A 20881-nucleotide genomic window follows, 5' to 3' on the forward strand; every position below is an offset into this window, starting at 1 on the left:
CTCCACTAGCCCAGAAAAATAACATAGTTGAGGAACTTACTTAGGCCCACCCAGTCTGTAACCAAAACAACAAACTGAAGAGGAACAATCTGCACCTGGCTTCTAAGCCAAGGTCACCTTAGTCAGAGCTAGCTTTCTTTCAGATTGTAATCCCTGTTTAGTTCCTACCAAATTAACATGTACATACTTTGCTACTGACTCACTGTGTTCCTAATGAAGGGCATTGTACCTACACCTTGTTTTGATGTATCTTGACCTTTGTACCACCTGACTCTTTCAAACCCTTCTGTATCGACTATATAAACCTGACTCCATATTTGAAAAATACACTCAGACCTTACACCACTCGTGTCTAGTCTGTTTGTCAAAGCCGAATCCCATGCACACCTGGCCAGAACCCATAGTCCTGCGGAACAAGAGACCCCGTAAGAAACCCCAGTGACAGAAAAAGATCTGAAATTGTTGCTGGTCATAAAATTACTTGTGTCATTTAAGACAGTTGATTCATATCTAAGAACTAAGACCATTAGGTGGGTTTATTTAGAATAGCTGAGAACAGTTTTGTGGCTAAACAGCCTATAGCTAAAAATATTAATGATAAACTTCTCTATACCTGTTATATGTGGGTCAGTGGGCAGTTCTGACAGCCAGAGTCCAGTAGAGCAGAGCCATCTCGGAACCCTGAAGACCCACTGAGTGAAGTAATTTGCTCATAAGGGATGGTAGGCATTTAGTGAATTGCTCCTGACACCAATGGCTCAGATTTCAGCCCAGACCCCTCACTGCTATCCCTGCAGGAGATGTGTGCTCTATCAGGCAGACACTGCCTCAAACTCCCAGCATTCTAGCTGGACCTTACACACAGTCATCTGACCACAAGCCAGGCATGCCACACCCCATACAATAAAAGGGGTGGTTTGCCCCCTCCTCACTCTCTTACCCTTACCCTTCCTCTCTTACTCTTACCCCTCTCGCTCTTACTTCCTCTTGCCCTCTTGCTCTCTCTCTCCTCTCTGCTCTTTGTTCTCTTCTCTGCCTTTCTCCCTCTCCTTCTTTTCTCTCTCTCTCTCCTTCCTTTCCTTTCCTTCTCTCTACTTAACCAGCATATCTTTCCTATAATAAAATAACTCATTCATACATTGCCTCCTTTTTAATTAAGGCACCGTGCAGCAAACAGGCCAGCCCTGGAGGAGAGAGAGAGAGAGACCCAGGCCTCAGCAGCAGGCCCCCTACCACCAGGGAGAGAGAGAGCCTCAGCCAGGCTGGGGCCGCAGCCCAGGCCCCCTGTTTTGGGACAACAGTTATATACCTGTTAACATTATAGGGGATTTTCAAAATAAGATACTTGTTCATCAAAGCTGGGTATCAAATCTGCCTTTGCATTTTAGCAAAAGCGTATCTGTCTATCAGTAATCAATGTCAGGTACAAACAAATATGGAACTGAACAGAGGCATAAACAATCTTAAGCCTTTTTTCTAACCAACTCTAGTGTTTGCTATTCACACAAATGAACTCAGACAAACTTAATTCAAATATAAATGTGTAGAAAACATTCCTAGAGTGCTCTGGTTATTAAATATAAGGGTGCTTAGAAATTTCAGATTCCCCAAATAAGAAAACAGGATTCCGTCACCTAAACAATTGTAATACACAGTGGTACATGGAGAGCTAGTGCCCCCAATAGTCGCAAACAACTGTCATACCACTCAACTCATGTGCAAGGAAGAAAGAAGGAAAGAAAGAAAGAAAGAAAGAAAGAAAGAAAGAAAGAAATTTTTTCACTTGTTGGTGAAGACATACAATAATTAAATACTGACTTAGTGTATACCCCTCGGGAACACAATAGCTTAGGTTTTTAAGTCGTATCATGAATAAACAATTACTTTTCAATTAATTAATTAATTAATTAATTAATTTTGGTTTTGTTTTCTGTGTGGGATTTTGTTGTTTTGTTATTTTTTTTTGTTTTTTGGTTTTTTTTGTTTGTTTTGTTTTTTTTGAAACAAGCTAGGGTCATCTTGGAAGAAGAAACTGTAATTGAAGAAGTGTTCCATCACACTGGCTGGTAGAAAATTCTCTGGAACATTTTCTGGATTAATTATTGAGGAAGGAAGGTCCAGCGCATTACAGGCAACAATACCCTGGCACTGAGTCCTGGACTGTATGAGAAAGCAAGATGAGCAAGCATATGGAGCAGGTCAATAAGAAGCATTCCTCTATGATTTGTGAGTTCTTGCCTTCACATTCCTTTGTGTCAGCCATAACTTTTCTCTGGGAAGGACTGTGGTCAGGATACCTATCCCAAATAAAACCTTACCTCCTGACTTACCTATTACAGAAATTGGTACCAAGAGTGGGGCATTGCTAGGCTGGATCTGACTATGTTATAGGTTTTTATCTGAGAGCAGGGTGGAAGAATTTAGAAATTTGGTCTGAAAAAGCCATTGAAGACTCAGAGCTTAGTGAGATGTTCTGGTGGAACTTGGAAGATAATGTAACAGCAATGTAGACATAGGAGTGACCTACAAAGTCCCAGAGGGAAGTTTGAGAGTCCTTTAAAGAATCTATTGAGGCTGTTTGTGTTATATTTTGGATCGAGACTCTGTGGTTTCTGGTCAATGGTATTGAAGAGTCAGTTGTAATTAACAAGAGACCAATATCACTAGAGAACTGGGACAATCCATGCTGTTTATCTGGGCCTGCAATATCGGCTGTAATTAAAAAGAGACTAGCTTCAATGTGGTGACATCTTTTAGCAGTTGTTTCCATGGTCAGAACACAGAAGCTGTGGTCCATTTGCGGTTCAAAGCTGTCAGCTGAAGTTGGTAACATCTAATACTCTTTCAGGTGTTATTGGTGATATGAGAGCTGCAAGATTAGACAGGTCAGGGAGAGCAGGTGGGGTATACACAGGTCAGAGTCCCTAAAGAGATCCCAAGCAAAGTTTAGGTAACGGGGCAGTATCTGTTACAGTGTAAATTCCAGGACAATTGAGATGCCAAGGCTGTGGGATGACTACCAAAGATAGAAGCAGGTGCAACCCAGAGCTGACCTGAGCCCACACGGAACTAGTTGCAGATGCTGTCGATGGCAGAGGCAGAGAAATAAAACTTACTAAGCTTTTTAGAGCCCAGAAAAAAAATGAGTGAATCTAAGATATCAGAGACTAAACTCTTTACACTGTTTGGTTTTGCGTTTGCTTTGTCTTAATTATAACTCTAACCTGGTTCTTTTCTTTTGGAATAAGTATGTAACTTATTTTTTATTTTAGAAGAACCCACATTTAATGGATGTTGGAGTTTTAAGATGTTGGATATTTTAGAGATTGAACTTGTATTTTAGGGTTGTGGAACTTTTACAGTTATACTATGGTTTTTTTGTAACATTAATATTAACTCTTAAGGATAGAAAGCAAAAAATGGATAGTGGTTTAATATTGATGTATCTGTGTATTAAGTTGACAAGGGATTGATTGTGCTGTCTAGTTGTTTGTTGTTGTTGCTGTTGTTTTTGTTTTTTCTTTTTTTGCATTTAATATAAGCTAGGGTCATCTAGGAGGAAGAAACTATAATTAAGAAAATGCCATCATCACACTGGTCTGTAGGCAGATGTATGGGACATTTTCAGATTGATGTGGGCAGGCCAATCACACTGTGGGTGTGATAACCCTAGTGGATAGTCCTGGGATGTGTGAGAAAGCTCAAACATTTCTCTGTGACAGACTGTGTTTAGGACATCTAAGTCAAATAAGCCCTTTCTTTGACTTAGTTGCTTTTGGTCATGGCCTTTATCAAAGCAACAGATTACAAATTAACACACTATTTAACTAAAAGAAAATTAGTTATGAAAGGATTCATCAGTTGGGTATGATAGCACATACCTTTAATTCTTGCATTTGGGAGGCAGAGGCAGGCAGATCTCTATGAGTTCAAGGCCAGCATGGTTTATATAGTGAGTTTCAGGATAGCTAGAGCTAGATACTGGGAGTCTATCTCAGAAAAGAAGCAAACAGTAAAGCTTCTTCTTCAGAATATAAGTTCCAGGAAATATAATAAAACAGAAGTTTACAACAATGAAGTAACTTATAGAATTCAAATCAATGTACCATTATTTGAACTTATATATTTATTTATTGTGTGAGATTGTTTAAAACATTGGGTAAAATTCAGTTTTAGAAGACCTTTTCTTTTAAAAAACAACAAGAAATGTAGCAAAATGAGTTACATGGATTGAGTTTTTTAATATGGGTTTGTAAAAATTGTTTTTGCCCAGTGTTTCTTATATGATTGTCCAAAGTTTCCGGCTCTGACAATGCACAATGTATCTTAATGTACCATTAGGGAACTGACCTCCTTCTAAATACAAACTGAACAAAAGTCGGGCTTATGGATGAGGACAGATACTGTGTCCTGCCTTTCTCCATTCAAATATCATCTCTGCCAATCATTAATGTGAAACTTCGAAAGTTTTATGTATTTTTTCTTCTTCATCTCTTTTCTTCCACATGAAATGGGTGAAAAGAATAGTGTATAAACCAAAAGGCTGTCCTAAGAATTACATGACTTAGTAAAACTGTTAGAGCTGTGCTTGTTAATAGTAAATGTGCAGGAGATTTAGTTTTATTTCTCGTTTGATGTCTATACTTTTAGCAATCTAGTATTTTACTTCCACAACATAGTAAGATTTTATATATATCAAATAATGGTTAGTATGACAGTAAACATTTGCTATGGGTATATTTCCTTTGAACCAGTCTGAACAAATCCATATCCTTGATAACTTTTAAAAGCATACAAATTTCAAATATTCATATGTTTCTATAATGGTCTAAAGAAATCCTATGAGCAATTACAGAAGAGAACTGAAGGTATTCCTCTACCTCATGGAATTTCTGTTTCCCTATGACCTGATGCTTGTATAGTATGGAGCTTGGACACCTGAATCAAAAGGCTTTTACTTGAGGCAGGAGTGGGTGGGTGGGCACCCTCATAATAGCAGGGAGTACGGGGGATTAGATAAGGGGATAATGAAAGGGAAACTGGGAAGGGGAATGATGTTTGAAATGGAAATAAATAAAATAACCAATAAAATCATTTTACCTAGAATAGTAATTTTTATGACTCTCATCCCCAAAGGCTCCAAATATCCATTTGGATTTTTTGATCAAGGTCCTCTTTTCATATGTAAATCTTTTCCACAAAGAAAACCAATTTATAAGTTTTCTTACCTCTTCTCCTTGTTCCCCATCTCTGTAAACCAGTTCATAGCTGGCAATGGTATCCGAACGTGGCGGTGTCCAAGACAGCAAAATACTTGTTTCAGATTCAGGTTCTGCTTTGAAGTTTAATGGCTGCCCTGGTACTAAAAACAAGGAGGCAATGGATTCAGCTCACCATCATGACCAGTGTTCAGAAACGCTTCCTGTTAAGTACATGTTACACTTAATGAAGAATAAAGCCCTTCCATCATCTGAGATGTATGGGCCTCATAGAAGATAGCTCATTTATACTTCTCAAAAGGATAAAAGTCATGTGATGGATACCGTCTCAGTCCTTGAGTATTTTAATATGCACACAATATGAAGATGTATACAATATGTGAGTGGAATTAACAAGATCATTATGTTTACATTAAGAATTCAATTGTAAAGACAGTAAAATTATGGATTTTGAATAATATTGTGATATATGATTCATATAAAATACACATATAACCCCTAACTACATTTTGCATATTTATTTTTCCACCCAGAAATAAGTATAGTTCTCTCCCCTCATCAAGGAAACTTCACTTTGCAACAGATGGAAACCATTACAAAACACAGAATTGATCAAAATGCAGAGTTATGGAACACAGTCACAACAAATACATCTACAACAGAACTCCTTCACCTAAGGATCATGGATCATTGTGGAAGAAGGGGCAGAAAGCTTTTAAGAATCAAAGGAACAGGGAGTTTGATATGGAAATTTTGCCTCCTACATATGTCAGATGCTACTGCCATAAAGTCTCACCTACATAGCTACCTAAATATGATCTGAACAGGATGATACCAATAAACACGCTGTGAATGGGGCAAACCTCGGGAGGCCTCAGTCCTATACGATGAACTACAAGCAACTAGGTAAGCAATGCTGAAAGCAGGAAAAATAGTCTTCCCCAAGGAAGAGCATACCAATTGATTATCTAATACCAAATGGTCACCCCTGAAATCATATACATAGATTAATACATTATACAATCTGTAGCATTATACAGATTAATCATGTTTCATTTATATATTTAAGAATACACACACCAATACATATCAACAAAAAAATGAGACACTATGAATTTGAAAGAAAACAAGTGGGAAGTATGTAGAGAATCTGCAGGGAGGAGGGGGACTAGGTATATGTTGCAACTGTATTACAATCTCAAAAACTATAAAAGAGATATTTTTAAATATGCTTCACAGAACCTGAAACTAAGAAGTGTTTATTACATAGAAGTTATCAATATTACAATTAAGTAAAAAAAAAGTCTCTATGACTTTATATAATGTTCAGTATTATTTCCAATTGTGGTGGTTTGGAGGAAAATGCCAACCCCCTGCCTCCCCACCCCCCGGCTCATAGGGAATGGCAAATTTAAAAGAATTAGGACATTTTGCCTTTTGAGAGTAGGTATGGTTTTGTTAGAGGAAGTTTATCACTGAGGTTGGGCTCTGAGGTTTTGGAACCTTATGCCAGGCCCAATGGCTCTCTCTCTTCCTGATGCTCGCCAATCTGGGTGTAGAACTCTCAAGCTCCTACCAGTACCATGTCTGACTGCATTCTGCCATGCATCTCACCATGATGACAATGGACCAAACCTCTGAACTGCAAGCCAGACTTAATTCAATGCTTTCTTTTATAGGAGTTGCTGTGGTCATGGTGTCTCTTCTCATAAAACCCTAACACACTAATTATGCTAACAAAATGCTACCTTGACTCTTAATAGATTGTACAGTCAACAATAAACCCTCAAAATTTTATCTTAAATACTTAGATCTTAAGAAAAGTGTTAGGAAAAAGTAAAACAAAACTCTATTAAATATAAATAGGTGCATGTAATTACTTAAATCATTAGATTCAGTTTAATTAATTAGATTAAATTAGTACCAATTGATTTTCTAATACCAAATGGTCAACCCTGAAATCATATACATAGATGTAATATTATACAAATTGATCAAGTTTCTTTTACATATTTTGGAACACACACAGACATGCACACACAAACACACAATGACCAACACATAACAATAAAGAAAGTTATTAAATTTTAAAGCATTAGAGTCTAATGGTTAGACTGAATGTAAGCACAACTGTCATTCCTAGTAGCTTAGTCCTAAACTAGAGCAAATTAGTAAGATTACAAGATGTAGTCATCATGAAATTATGTTAACAGAAGTTAACTATGAATCTCATGGCAGCCATTCAAAAGAGTTACACATGAGATACTATAAATAATATTAAATAATAAAACTTTCTTCAGGTTAAAATACTTTACTTAACAATGTTTCATAATTCCAACTTTCTTACTAAAGCCTGACCATGTTAGCTACGCTTGAGGAATACCTAAGATTGAGGTACACCAGGCCTCATTGGCACAACTAGCAGGCTGCTTTTGCCAGTACTTTCTGTCTTCTCTGATTGTAGGTGTCCATGCTGGTCTTGTTAATTGCTCAATAATTTAGACTGATATTACCCTGACATTATCCCAGTATTAGAGAATGTTTCTGTATGTTGTGACTGAATCTTTCTATATTTTCCCCAGATTCACATGAGAAATGAAGTGTATTTTATAAAAAACAAGAACAAGAACAAGAATATAACAAGAATAAGATAAGCGACAAAAGGCTGAAAGGAATTTCCAAAGTATTTTTTCTGGTTACTTGAGAATACACATTCTGAAACACAAATGAAATAACATGATTCATAGATGATATATGATAAAAAAATGTAGAAATAATGCTTTAGATATAATTTTCACAGGAAAAGAAGTCATTGTAGGTACAGAATGTATTGTTTTTTCTTTTACAAGCATCTTTCAGTAACATGATTACTGAATAAGTTATTTTAAAATATACAGTTAATATGTTTGGAGTTATTTAAAATTTTTATTGAGAAAAACATGTATTTTCAGTATAGCTATAGACAAGCATCTACGTAACACTGTTCAATTGATTGTTGTTCTATATTAAACAATTTTTATAATACTCATTTTTATTGTTACAATATTTTATAAATTTTAAAGACTGACAAAATAAAAAAAGGTATTGTAGGTATTGAAGGGGGGTCTCTGGGAGGAGTTGGAGTACAAAAGGGAAACAAGAATGTGATGTAATTCTTCTTACTTAAAATACGTTTTTAAATGTTAACAACAAATTCAGAAAAATTGAAATCATGTTTCTGTTCTTATCATAGCGCAATAAAACTTAAATCAATTTAAAAAAAGAAAAAAAAAGAGAAAACCTTACTCTTTTTCTTAATGGGATTTTAACTCTATTTCAAGGCGTCATGGCTATCAGCCTCTGTGATTGTGCAAGCTATGAAAAAGTGGTTCACTTATGTTTGCACTAATGCCCAGGGCCACAAATAGTCCTTGTCTGCTCCTCTCCTCTCACCCCCCTACCCTAAGGCCTGTTCCACGAGATTCTCATTAATTTGATACCTCTGGGAACTGCTTTCTGAACAGGTTATCATTCTTTCCCAGTACCTGCCCAGTGAGTGACCTCACATAATCATTCAGACAGAGACAAAGACAAAGGGCAAAGTAAGGGGCTCAGAAGGAAATAACAGCATATGGTGACTGGCAAGTAGCAAACACATTATCTGACAGGTAAAAGTCAAAAGCCTGGCTCATGCTACAGTGATTGCAAAGAGCCTTGAGGCTGGTGGGGTACTTGTCACTGGGTTCCCCTATCCAGACAATAAAAGAGTTTCTTGCTGTGACATGCGCACACATGAATATGTGGTAGTCACTAATTCTTCTATACTTGTATTGCTTATTTCTTTCCCTATTCTCCACCCATGTGTGGAATAAAGAAGCCCGTGCTAACATGTGACTCAAGCCAAAACTAGAACCCAGTTCAGATTCCAAGAAGTAGAATCAGCTACGGTTGCAAAAGGGCTCAAGGACTAGTGACTAGGGTAAGGATTTGTTCCCTGCCTAAGGCTAGTAAGTCGACACTGACTGAAACCATCTGAGAAACCTAATTAACTTTTGCTTACTTGTACTGTTTGGCTTTTATCTTTCCTGTATTCATTCCCATTTGGTCTCAAGGTTTCACTCTTGTCTAGTGACATATCTTCAACTGATCTAATTCTGTTTGGCTCTGTAAAAAGCCCTTACTGCTAAATACTGAATTGAATAGGAAGCTCAACATCCCGAGGGGACAACCTCCTTTTCTTTTGTAACCTTTGGACAATGCTAGGGTTGGCTAGATGACTTAATCCAAAGGCTTGTCATGGAAGAGGCAAGAAGGTTTTCTTCCATTTCACTTACAGATTCATTTTGAAGTGGTTTTGAGGGGCTGAGGAAAGCATGTTTCTAAACTTGCAGCAGAGATCTAAGTGCCTCAGATAAGAAGTGAATACCTAGATAATTAAGAATACTCTATGGGGGCTTTGGAGCAACTGGAGAGACACCAGGTCTAACTAGGCACCGATATCTTGAATTAGTACCCACAAGGCCAAATACTCATGTATTTCTTTCTCTTTTTTTTCTTGTTAAAAATTTGTTCATAAGATATTGTTAATGTATTTTCTATATAAAAAAAACCCTTTCAATTGTCAATGATTGAAAAATGTTGAATTCACAGACATAATATGCAAGACACAAGTGATTCAAGAAGTTCAGCTCAGTATATACATCAGAGCCATGTTACCCTTTCATTCTGTCATCCTCACCAATAGCTTACGGACACCAAGAGTCAAACTTCAATGGAAATTTAGAGGAAGTCTAAGGGTACCCTATCTGTGGGTTCAGTTTTTAAATTAGAAACAACCAACATGAGTTGAAGATTCATAAGAAAAACAAAAACTGCTGAGAAATAAATAAATGTATCTTTAAGTTCACAAATATATTAAGTCTTAATGCTTATTATAAAAATATTCAGGCTGGGGTCTGGGGTTTTAGCTGATAAGAGCACTGACTGCTCTTCCAGAGGTTCTGAGTTCAATTCTATGAGCATCACAGCCATCTGTAATGGGAACCAATGCCCTCTTTGGGTGTGTCTGAAGACAGTGTACTCAAAATAAATAAATAAGTAAATACATAAATAAATACATACATACATACATAAATCTTTTAAAATATATACACATACACAGAAATCTTTTAAGGAGACTCAATATTAACATATTTGCTTTCTTCAAACTACCCAGAAATAAAGATTTTATCACCTATCAACTGATATTATATACATAATTTTGTGCCAGTAGACCTGTTTTACACCTGTCTTAGGGTTTTACTGCTGTGAACAGACACCATGACCAAGAAAACTCTTATAAGGACAACATTTAATTGGAGCTGACTTACATGTTCAGAGGTTCAGTCCATTACCATCAAGGCAGGAACATGGCAGCATCCAGGCAGGCATGGTGCAGGAGAAGCTGAGAGTTCTACATTTTCATCTGAAGGCTGGTAGCAGAATAATGGCTTCCAGGCAGCTAGGATGAGGCTCTTAAAGCCCATGCCCACAGTGACACACCTATCTCAACAAGGCCACACCTTCTAATAGTCCCACTCCCTGGGTCAAGCATATACAAACCATCACATTCCACTCCTTGGCCCCATAGTTTTGTTCAAACATATGAGTCTATGGGGACTATACCTAAACATAGCATAATGCAAAATATATATAGTCCATCTTCAAAGATCCCCATAGTCTACAGAAGTTTCAACAATGTTAAAAGCTCAAAGTCTCTTCTGAGATTCATCTACTGACTTAACTATAGTCTCCAAAGCAAGACAGGAAATCAGCTGGGCAAACTACAAACTTTGCATCTCCATGTCTGATTACAAGGTGGTCTTAAGATTTCCAATTCCTTTTGCATTTTTGTTGACTGCAACAAACTCCTTTCTCCTGGGCTAGTTCCATTCTCTGTTACAAGCTTCCATAGCCAATGGCTCTAGCATCTCAAATATCTTGGGGTCTCCAAGGCAACTTCAATGTTACAGCTTCATGTACCAATGTCTGGGATCCACATGTGATCTTCTGGGCTCCTCCAAAGGGCTTGTATCACTTCCCCAGCTCTGCCCTCTGTAGCACTCTGAAGTCAGATTGATCCACTCCACTGCTGCTGCTGTTCTTGGTGATCATTCCATGGTACTAGTATCTGTAATAAATGGGGTCTTCCCCTGCAACTAAGCTTCACCAATACTTTCTCATAGGCTCTCTTCATGGTGCCACACCCCAACTCCTTTCATGAACCCTTCAGTCCTGGGCCATCAACTGTAACTGAGGCTACACTTTCACCAATGGCCTTATATGGTCTCTAATGATGCCAAGTCTCTGTTCTTCATGACCTCTTAATGCCTTCAAAACCAGTAGGACCTGCATGACTCTTACACATTACTAGGTATAGCTGCTACAAGAAGAACAACCTTGGCTATCTCTGGAACACAGCATCTTTGTGCTTTCAGAAAACACTTCCCAGAGATTTGACTTCAGTGATGCTGGTGTCTTTTTATTCACCACAGATTTATTAGCTCTAGCTTAACCAGTATCAATTGCCCAGTACTCCCTTCTATTCTGGACTCTAAAGCCTGAGTCATTTGCCCAAAGATCGAGAGTTCTGCTGCTTCCTGGGGCTGAAACATGGCCCTGTTGTTCTATTACATTATAACCAGCTTTCTGTTTTCCAATCTCCAAAGCCTTAGCTTGGCTGTTCTGCAACTTGAAAAGTCTGTAGACTGACTTTGAACTCAAGAGATCTTCATGCCTGTCTCCTAAGCACTGGGATTAAAGGTATGGTTCACCCAGCCTGAATTTAAGCTTTTCTGCACCTAGAACATGCTCTGTTTTAGGCTGGCCTTGACCTCAGAGATCTGCTTGTCTTTGCCTCCTGGGATTAAGGGCTTGTATGACCATGCCTGGACCTAAATTTAGCTGGGTGAAATTTTGGCCCAAGGTCACTATTCCCTTATTCAATTTAATATCCATAAACACAGGATTCTGCTCCATTCTACTTCCTGGTGCCCCTTTAAGTGAACCCTTACACCATATATTTTGTATTTTTTCCTTTCTCAACTTGCTTCTTTTCCTTAAAATGCTCTTCATAAGAGTGAACTTTAGTAACCATATAAACAGTATTTATACCAGGTTGTTTTGAGACTTCCTCTTTCAAAGCAATTAATCTAAATCTCTTCACCTTAGCCTCAGGCAGACTCTTTGGATAATGACAAAAATCAGCCACATTTTTCAACAAAATACTACAAAAACAGTCTCTAAACCACATACTAAAATTCTTTTCCACGGAAACCTCTTGGGCCAGGTCAGCAGAGTTCAAATCACTCACAGCAACAAAGTCTTCCATATTACTTCTAGGATAGCCCATTAAGCCCTACTTAAAGCATTCCAATGCTTTCCAAATCCAAAGTCCCAAAATCCACATTCTTCCAAAGAAAAACATGGTCAGGCTTATCACAGCAATACCAGTCCCTGGTAACAGCTTCTGTCTTAGTTAGGGTTTTACTGCTGTGAATAGACACCATGACCAAGACACCTCTCATAAGGACAACATTTAATTGGTTCAGAGGTTCAGTTCATTATCATCAAGGTAGGAGCATGGCAACATCCAGGCAGGCACGGTGCATAAGAAGCTGAGAATTCTACATCTTCATCTGAAGGCTGCTAGCAGAATGCTGGCTTCCAGATAGCTAGGATAAGGTTCTTAAAGCCCACACCCATCCAACAAGGACACACCTTCTAACAGTGCCATTCCCTGGCCAAGCATATACAAACCATCACAACACCTATATTCTTGTTTTCTTAATATACACATACTTACATATATTTATATCTATAAATTTATAGACATACTTTTTCATACATATGTATATATTGTTTTCCTCTCAGACTTTACATGGTAGACTTCATTATTGACATTCTTTTACCTTCATGTACTAGATTTTATTTGTAAACATACTGCAATTTCACTTAGGATCTTTTCTGTGTTGTAACAGTTTCTATACCAATTAACTGAACATCAAGGATAGGAAACAATTTTCACATTACTAAAACTGATGAGAAAATAAAATGCACATCTAGAACTTTAAATGTAATCATTATATATCAAATAAGGAAGTATGCCAACACTATCATAGTCCAAATTGAGAATTTGCTGAGAAATGAAGAAGCAGACATGTAGTAGATATGTCTTTAAAATTATACTTAGGCCTTGGAGAATGGCAGTTTAAATTGGAGCATTATCTGTGGAAAGATGAGGTCCAGAGTTCACAATTCCAGTTTGTATGTAAAATTATAGTTATGTCCATGCATGTTTCTAATCTCAGCACTGTGAGGGGCGGAAACAGTATCATCATTGGGCTTGGTGGCTACCAGCTTAGCTCCAGGTGAATCAAGAGACATTTTTTCAGGACAATAAGGTACAGAGTAAAAGAGCTTGAAACCTGACGTCACCCGCTGAACTCTGCATGAATGCATTGGCATTTTCTCCTTCACACATATGTGTGCACAAATCACAGTAATTCACTGCACATACTCATGAATAAAAGTTATGCAGTGTTGTGTACTATAAATAAATAATAGATAAAATATAAATAAATAAAAAATATTTAAATACTTCTTATATTTGGTTAGTTGTATACTACTTGACAATGTATTATCTACAAAGAAATAATAATTATTAATATTAAAATAGAATAAAACCACACTGATGATATCAAGTACTTGCTTATTACTACAATTATTATATTGTAATATAAATAAATGAAGAACTAAGGAATGAGAAAAATTCTTCATGTCATCTGAATTGCTAATGCACTGGAAGAGATCAGTGTTTGTGTAAAATTTAGTGACTGTCTCTGAAGAGTCCATACTAGACTGCTAATTTACAATTTCTTCTCACTGTATTCTAAATATGATCATAGCCAAAGCCAACCAAAGCATTGTTTCTGCTAAGGTAGCCAGAAGTTTAAGGAGGCACATACCTAAAACATATATCTAGCACATTAGTAAATGACAATGAAAGCAAAAGTCAGAATCTGATAGTAAATCCCAACACAATTCAAAGCAAAGTTTCTGATCTGTGACTGACATAACATACTGTCGACTATCAGTAAATATAAGGACAAAAAGTTAAACTTTATTATGGCTATATTTATTTATCTATTGCTCCTTTCTTCATTGTTAAAATCAGTCACAGAAAACTTTACATTAGACTTAACTTTTTGAGCATTAGAACGTAGGCTTTTTCTACTTTGTTTATATTGGGCTGGAGATAGAAAGTAATGAAATAGTTTAGAAAGTTCTTAAGACCTATATAAGAATATTTCTCAATGTTGTCATTTATAACAATTTTCTAAGTTTGACAGCTTGTGGTAGAATTCTTAAGATTCTAAAAGTAAAATGGCAAGGTGGTGGACATCTCTAATCCCATTATTTTGGAGATGAAGCATTAGGAGTTCATGATGGTCCTCAGAGGCACTGTTAATTTAAGGCCAGTCTACATCAAACACTCTTAAAGGAAGCTGAAGGCTTGTCCAAAGAATACTCCAAATGAGATAAGAAATTCTTCCTAAAAAAAGCTCAGAAATGACTCAACTCAAAATTTAAGGTTTACTATGCCAGAAAGCATGAATTTAAAGTAACATTTATTTTAATGCCTTAAAAACATAGCTCCTAAGACTTCTTTATCAGTTCTATGTTCATTTACCCAAATATAGTCATCCTATATGATTCCAATAACCAATTCCAGAAAACTTTGGAGTATATTCTTTTCTTCACAGATGTTGTAGGTGAAATAGAAGGACTGTGTGTAACTGTTTAAATGTTTGCCTTGACAACATCTCCATAGCTTCAAGTTAAACTTATTGTAAGTGATGATTACACAAGAAAATTGAGCTACGGAAAATGAGGGTGAGTGACCCATATTTCTAGAAAACAATAATCTTAATAATAGTAGTATACTTTATATGTAAATATTATCATCGGCTCTATTAAAAGTTACAGACAAGAGGAAATACTCTTTTGATTGATCATAGAATAGGATCATGATTTGATTTTCTCCACCACTAGGAATACACTACATAAATATCCAATTTCTATCCATCAGGATGTCAGTTAGATAAAATGCAAAATGATGACTTATCTATTAAAATTACTTTCTTCTAGACTTTTTTTTTTGCTTATCTATTCATCTTTGTATCTGGCTTCAATAAAATGAGAAAAGCTGGTGCTAGGGGATTCATGGCAATAAAATAAAACAAGCTTCCATCAGACACAGATGTCAAAGTGTATGCTTTGGTTTCTATGTAATTAAAACATACTTAAATTATTTTGAATGGTATGGTTTTATAGTTTTACTAAAACAAAAACCATAGTGAAAATTATGTTTTCCTTAGACTTTATATAACCATCTAATAGGAATATTTGATGGTAGCATTGTGTATCTAAGATTGTAGGAATTATAAGGAAGGAAATGAGAAGGCTCAACATTAACTTAACTTCACTAGAACTGAGAGCCTGGTATTTGACAGTTGCCATTAACATCCCAGGCTATTGTTAATGAAGATTAGATGACCCAGCCAATCCCTGTGCTACTTTGAGAGGTGTATTAGACTACTGACTTTAGCAGGCATTACTCAGCCCTTTTACACCTCCATGAGTATTCAAGCTACAATCACGGAAGGTTGCTGGAAATGTCTTCATGTAAAAATCCATTAGTAAGAAAGAGATGGAGAGCAACTAAGAGCTAAATAATACACCCTCGTCCATTTGAGTACATTGTCCAAATTTTGCCACTGAATTAAACAAGACCTTCCAAGAGCAACTTCACTGGACCAAAATAACTCAAATGTCCTCTCATGCTGCAACATCCATGGAACTATGCTCATGTCCTCTGGTAATAAAAAAAAAAAAAAAAAAAAAAAAAAAAAAAAAAAAAAAAAAAAAACAGTCAAAAATTCACTGTTTAAATACCACTTTTACATTTTTCCACTAAGTTGGAATAGGATATGTTTCTGTAATTCAATATTCTGAATATAAAGATATTCATGAGTCTCAGAGATCTGCATATTTTGACAGAATTTGGTTTTAGGAAAAAAACTTGTTTCTTGGGTAGTTAAATCCTTTGTCTCCTAAAAATAAATTACAGCATTCTCACTTGTTAGCCTTAAATTTGTGGTTTTAAAACTTAGCTAAATCGAGTGACTGAGTATAACAATGTTTTTAAGAACAATTCTTGTTTTTTAACTTTATTCAAAAGACTTGAAATAGTTCAGAATTGCAATTAATTTTAATTTTAAAAAAATTGTAATTTTCAATAATGATATGAAAAATAAATTATATATTCTCTAGGCTTATTTACCTACTAAATTTCCTAGTAGATACAAAAACACAAAACTATCACATTAGAAAATTCCTCATGTTAAGGATGATGGTAACTAGAACTCTCCAGGGTCCTTTGATTTCATTTATACTTAGTAACCTTAGGACCTAAGCCCTAAACCTGGTTTTTTTTTTTTTGTTGTTGTTGTTGTTTTTTTAACCCTTACTCATGTGTTAGTATGGCAGCTCGAGTCAGGACACACCACATACTAGGCCCAAACAGTTCCACATGTAAGAGGTTTAATTGGGGAGGGGTAGTAGCAGAAAGAGAAGAGGGGGAGAGAGAAGGACTGAGGGAGGAATGTTCCCCATATATATGGATTCTGACATATTGGCCACAGGTAAAGGTGGGAGGTAAGCCCAATGGATTCTGGGAATATGGCAGCTGTTGCCTTGGCAACAGGTCTGTGAGGCCTGCCTATGTGACCTCATGGGCTTTGGAGGCCCTGATACTAACTCTTACTTTAGTTGCTGCCAAAGTCATATCCTTTACTTAGATCATAAGAATCAATACTCACTATATATATATATATATATATATATATATATATATATATATATATATATATATATGTATGTATATGTATATATATACATACACACATACATATATATATCACATACATAAATTTATATATACATATATATACACACATATATATGAAATTTAGAGAACAAGGATGGAAGTTAATTTTTTGGTTGTTTGTTGTTGCTTTGTTTTTTGTTGTTTTCAACGTAGGGGTTCACTGTAGAACCTTGCTTTTCTGGGATACCATATGTAGACCAGGCTGGCATTAACCTTAGAATTCTACTGGCCCCTGCCCCCATGTGCTGGGGCTAAAGGTATGTACCACTTGCTCACTAGTCATTTAGCAGTCTGGAATTTAGCTAACAGTTTAGGAAGGGATGATCTTGCAAAGGAGGGAAATTGGAAATCTGTCCCTCTTGTGTCTGCCAGTCTGACTTTATTCCTTTGTGTTTGTTTTGATCATACTAAAGATCCAGAGTCAGCTCACCACAGGCTAGAATTTAGGAAGTTGTGAGCTCAAATGAACTATTTCTTCCATTACATTAACTCTGGTGCTTTGTCACAGTGACAAAAAGCTGACAGAAAAAGAAACTCATCCAAATTCACCAAGCTTAGCTGGACCTTAAGAATTAGATTGTGATTATGTCATTCCAACATTATGGTAAAAACATGAGAAAAGCTCAAAGGGCAACAGAAAGCCCATATATTTTCTTGATATTTTTATGGTTATAGAGCTGCTGGATATAATAATAATTAAAAAATACTTTAACAACTGACACCTTTAAGAAAAGTGTCAGAATAAAGTAGAACAATATTTGTAGACCTCTTGTATCTTCCAGTAAGAACCTTAAATTAATCTGCAGCATTTCCTTGCATATTAAACACTGAACAAATAAATACTGAAGAACAGCAAACACCAAATGAAGAAATATAGATTTGCTATAAGTGTGGTGAAACATACACTTACAGTTATCTTCCATACACTATAGCAAGGAAAGTAATCCATGAACCAGCTCAATAACAGCAGTAAAGTAAAATAAAGCAAATGCTGCTGTAAATATGCTTGAGATTTAGGGTCACAAAGACAGGAAATAAACACACCAAGTCACAGGATTTACAAAGGCCACACCAGCCAGGAAAATAAGTCATGAGTGCACTGCATCAGTGAAACCAGAGAAAATGAACTAACACATAATCAGGATTGACAATGTTATGCTTATACATATAGATGTTGTATGCAATAATGTGGCTGTTATATAGATTCTTAAAAATAAAAAGTGGTATGCTGCCTAAATTTCCATAGATTAAAGCAAGCTTAAAAGTAAAATAAATGTATAGGTGTAAATCTCAATAATTTCGAGTCATATTATCTTTGCTGTTTCTTTCCAAGTCACTTACCCAATTTCCCATCTTGAATCAGACTTACCTCCTGTCTGAGTGATGACTTGTATATCACTAGAAAGAGGACCATCTCCAATTGAGGTAAAAGCTAGGACTTTGACAGAGTATGTTTTTTGGGGTACTAAGTTGCCAATAGTAGTGATTTGGCTATCAGCTACATTGTGTTTCATCCAGTTGTTGACATGCTGAGTGGGGTCCATTGTATAATAGACTCTATACCCTTGGATCTGTCCATTTGGCTCCTCAGGTTCCTTCCACTGTACCAGAATGGTGGTAGAGCTCAACATGCGTGCCTGAACATCCCGTGGGGCACTAGACGGTGCTTGTTCTGAGGTCTGAGTTAACACAGGTTCACTTGCTGGGCCTCGCCCAATGTTATTGACAGCAACAACTCTAAATTCATAATCCGAGTAGGGACTTAATCCGGCAACACTGTAGCGTGTGGTTGCTACCCCGTCAATTTCTTTATATGGTTCCTCAGAATTTTTAGGCTTATGCTGAATGATGTAGTAAGAGACAGGCTCAGGATTCCCAGAGTCCCATGTTAGTGTGATGCTCGTAGCTGTGCTCTCAGTCACCACAGGAGTTCCTGGAGGCTTGGGTAAGGCTTTGGGACAGAAAAGAGGACAATGACTATCTTTTCTAAGTATTACATCAATCACAATACAGTATAGTTAGTCTGACCAGATTATATACCTATTGAAGATTTATCCAGATGAAGCAAAGTAACATGTCCTAAGACAGTTGTTCTCAACCTTCTTAATGCTACAGCCCTTTAGCACAGTTCTTTATGTTGTGGTTCCCCCAATCATAAAATTATTTTGTTGCTATTTCATAACTGTACTTTGTCTATTGTTATGAATCATAATGTAAATATTTGATATGTGAACTCCAAAGGGGTCATGACCAAAAGGTTGAAATCTACTGTCCTAGTAAGTTAAGAGAATAGTACAGTAGATAGAGGTGGCCCAGGTCCCATCTTACTAGCAAATCTTGATGACATTTTGGAGGTTGTATTCAAATCTACCACTTATTTACTTTATTTATTTACTTTATTATTCATCCTGGATAAATCACTTAGTTTTTTTGGCTTTCATTTCCTCATGTGAACATTGGAGAAGCTGTAGTACTAGAGTTGTACTATACAGTTGATCAGCTGTATTTCACGTGATGATTAAAGAGGTAATCCAGTAATATGCATGCAGCATGTCTGAGGCTTTCAAAAGCAGTAACTGCAATTGTAATTTTTCAAATGCTTAGCCACTTATTCCCTGATTCAATAAATTAATTTTATAAATAAATACCAATAAACCTTAAATGTGGAATAAGTGAAATTAAATTGCTATTAATGGGTTAGTGCCCAGGTACTTTTCTATTTATAAGACATTATGAATTTGTTAGTGGATCTTAGTTCTGAAACAATCTTTGTCAACTTGACACAAGTTTGAGAGTTAACTGAGAAGAGGTAACCACAATTTAAAAACTGCTTCCATAAGATTGGCCTGTGGATAAGCCTAAGGGAGTATTTTCTTAATAAATAATTGCCATAGGAAGGCCCAAAATTGTAAGTAGTGCCACCCATGGTCAAGTGGTCCTGGAACAGATAAGAAACAAGACGAGCCACCAGCAAGCAGTGATCCTGCACAGATTCTACTTCAATTATTTCTCCAGGTTTTCCTGGCCTGACTCCCTTCCAGTGATGAACTTTGATGTGTAAATACAAGCGGAAATAAACTCTTGCTTTGCCAAGTTCCTTTAAATTATGGTATTTCATAAAGCAGTAGGAAACTTAACTAAAGATACTTATAAATAATCTATCTAAAATAATTTATCCAAAAACTATTAGGGAAGAATGATGACAGTGTATTTTGCTTGGCATTTGAGGAGGTCTGTGTTGCTTCTCATGAACACGCGCACGCACACACACATGCATGCATCCATGCATGCACATACACAAGTTTTAAGGGAAGTAGAATAATACATTTAAGTCATGTTTCTTCATAATTATTTTAATTGCTTAGAAAATTAATGACATATTCACAAATACCTTTTAAAGAATTTTGTCAATAATAACATTTTGTATTCTACATTAGACATATCCAAGACTATAGTCAACAAACATTGGTATTTACTTTTTATTAATCTATTCTCTCATATATTGCATACTGAGCACAGTTTCCTTCCCTCCTCTCCTTCCAGTCCCTCTCCTACCTCTCCACCTCCCATACACCCCTTCTTTAAAAATGTCTTTTTAGAGACCTTATTTTTTATTCCTTTTAACAGAACACAATTCAAAAAGGAAAGCTTAAGAGTACAAGCCATCTTTACTGGTCACCTCATGTGAAAGTTT

The 20881-nt window shown here is 36.3% G+C and overlaps 1 protein-coding gene across 47 annotated transcripts in view; it reads right to left on the reverse strand.

The window, feature by feature from the left end:
- Nucleotides 1-20881, reverse strand: part of Ptprd (protein tyrosine phosphatase receptor type D) — a 2240535-nt gene that overhangs the window by 176436 nt on the left and 2043218 nt on the right. For all 47 annotated transcript variants that reach the window (XM_031377711.1, XM_031377696.1, XM_031377694.1 and 44 more), the window contains 2 exons: nucleotides 18557-19138; nucleotides 5229-5362 (listed from right to left, as the gene is read on the reverse strand). In XM_031377711.1, coding sequence (XP_031233571.1) covers nucleotides 5229-5362; nucleotides 18557-19138 — 716 coding nt within the window. The remainder of the gene's footprint in view (nucleotides 1-5228; nucleotides 5363-18556; nucleotides 19139-20881) is intronic.

The sequence above is a fragment of the Mastomys coucha genome, unplaced genomic scaffold (assembly GCF_008632895.1).
Source record: "Mastomys coucha isolate ucsf_1 unplaced genomic scaffold, UCSF_Mcou_1 pScaffold18, whole genome shotgun sequence".
Classification (NCBI taxonomy): Eukaryota; Metazoa; Chordata; class Mammalia; order Rodentia; family Muridae; genus Mastomys; species Mastomys coucha.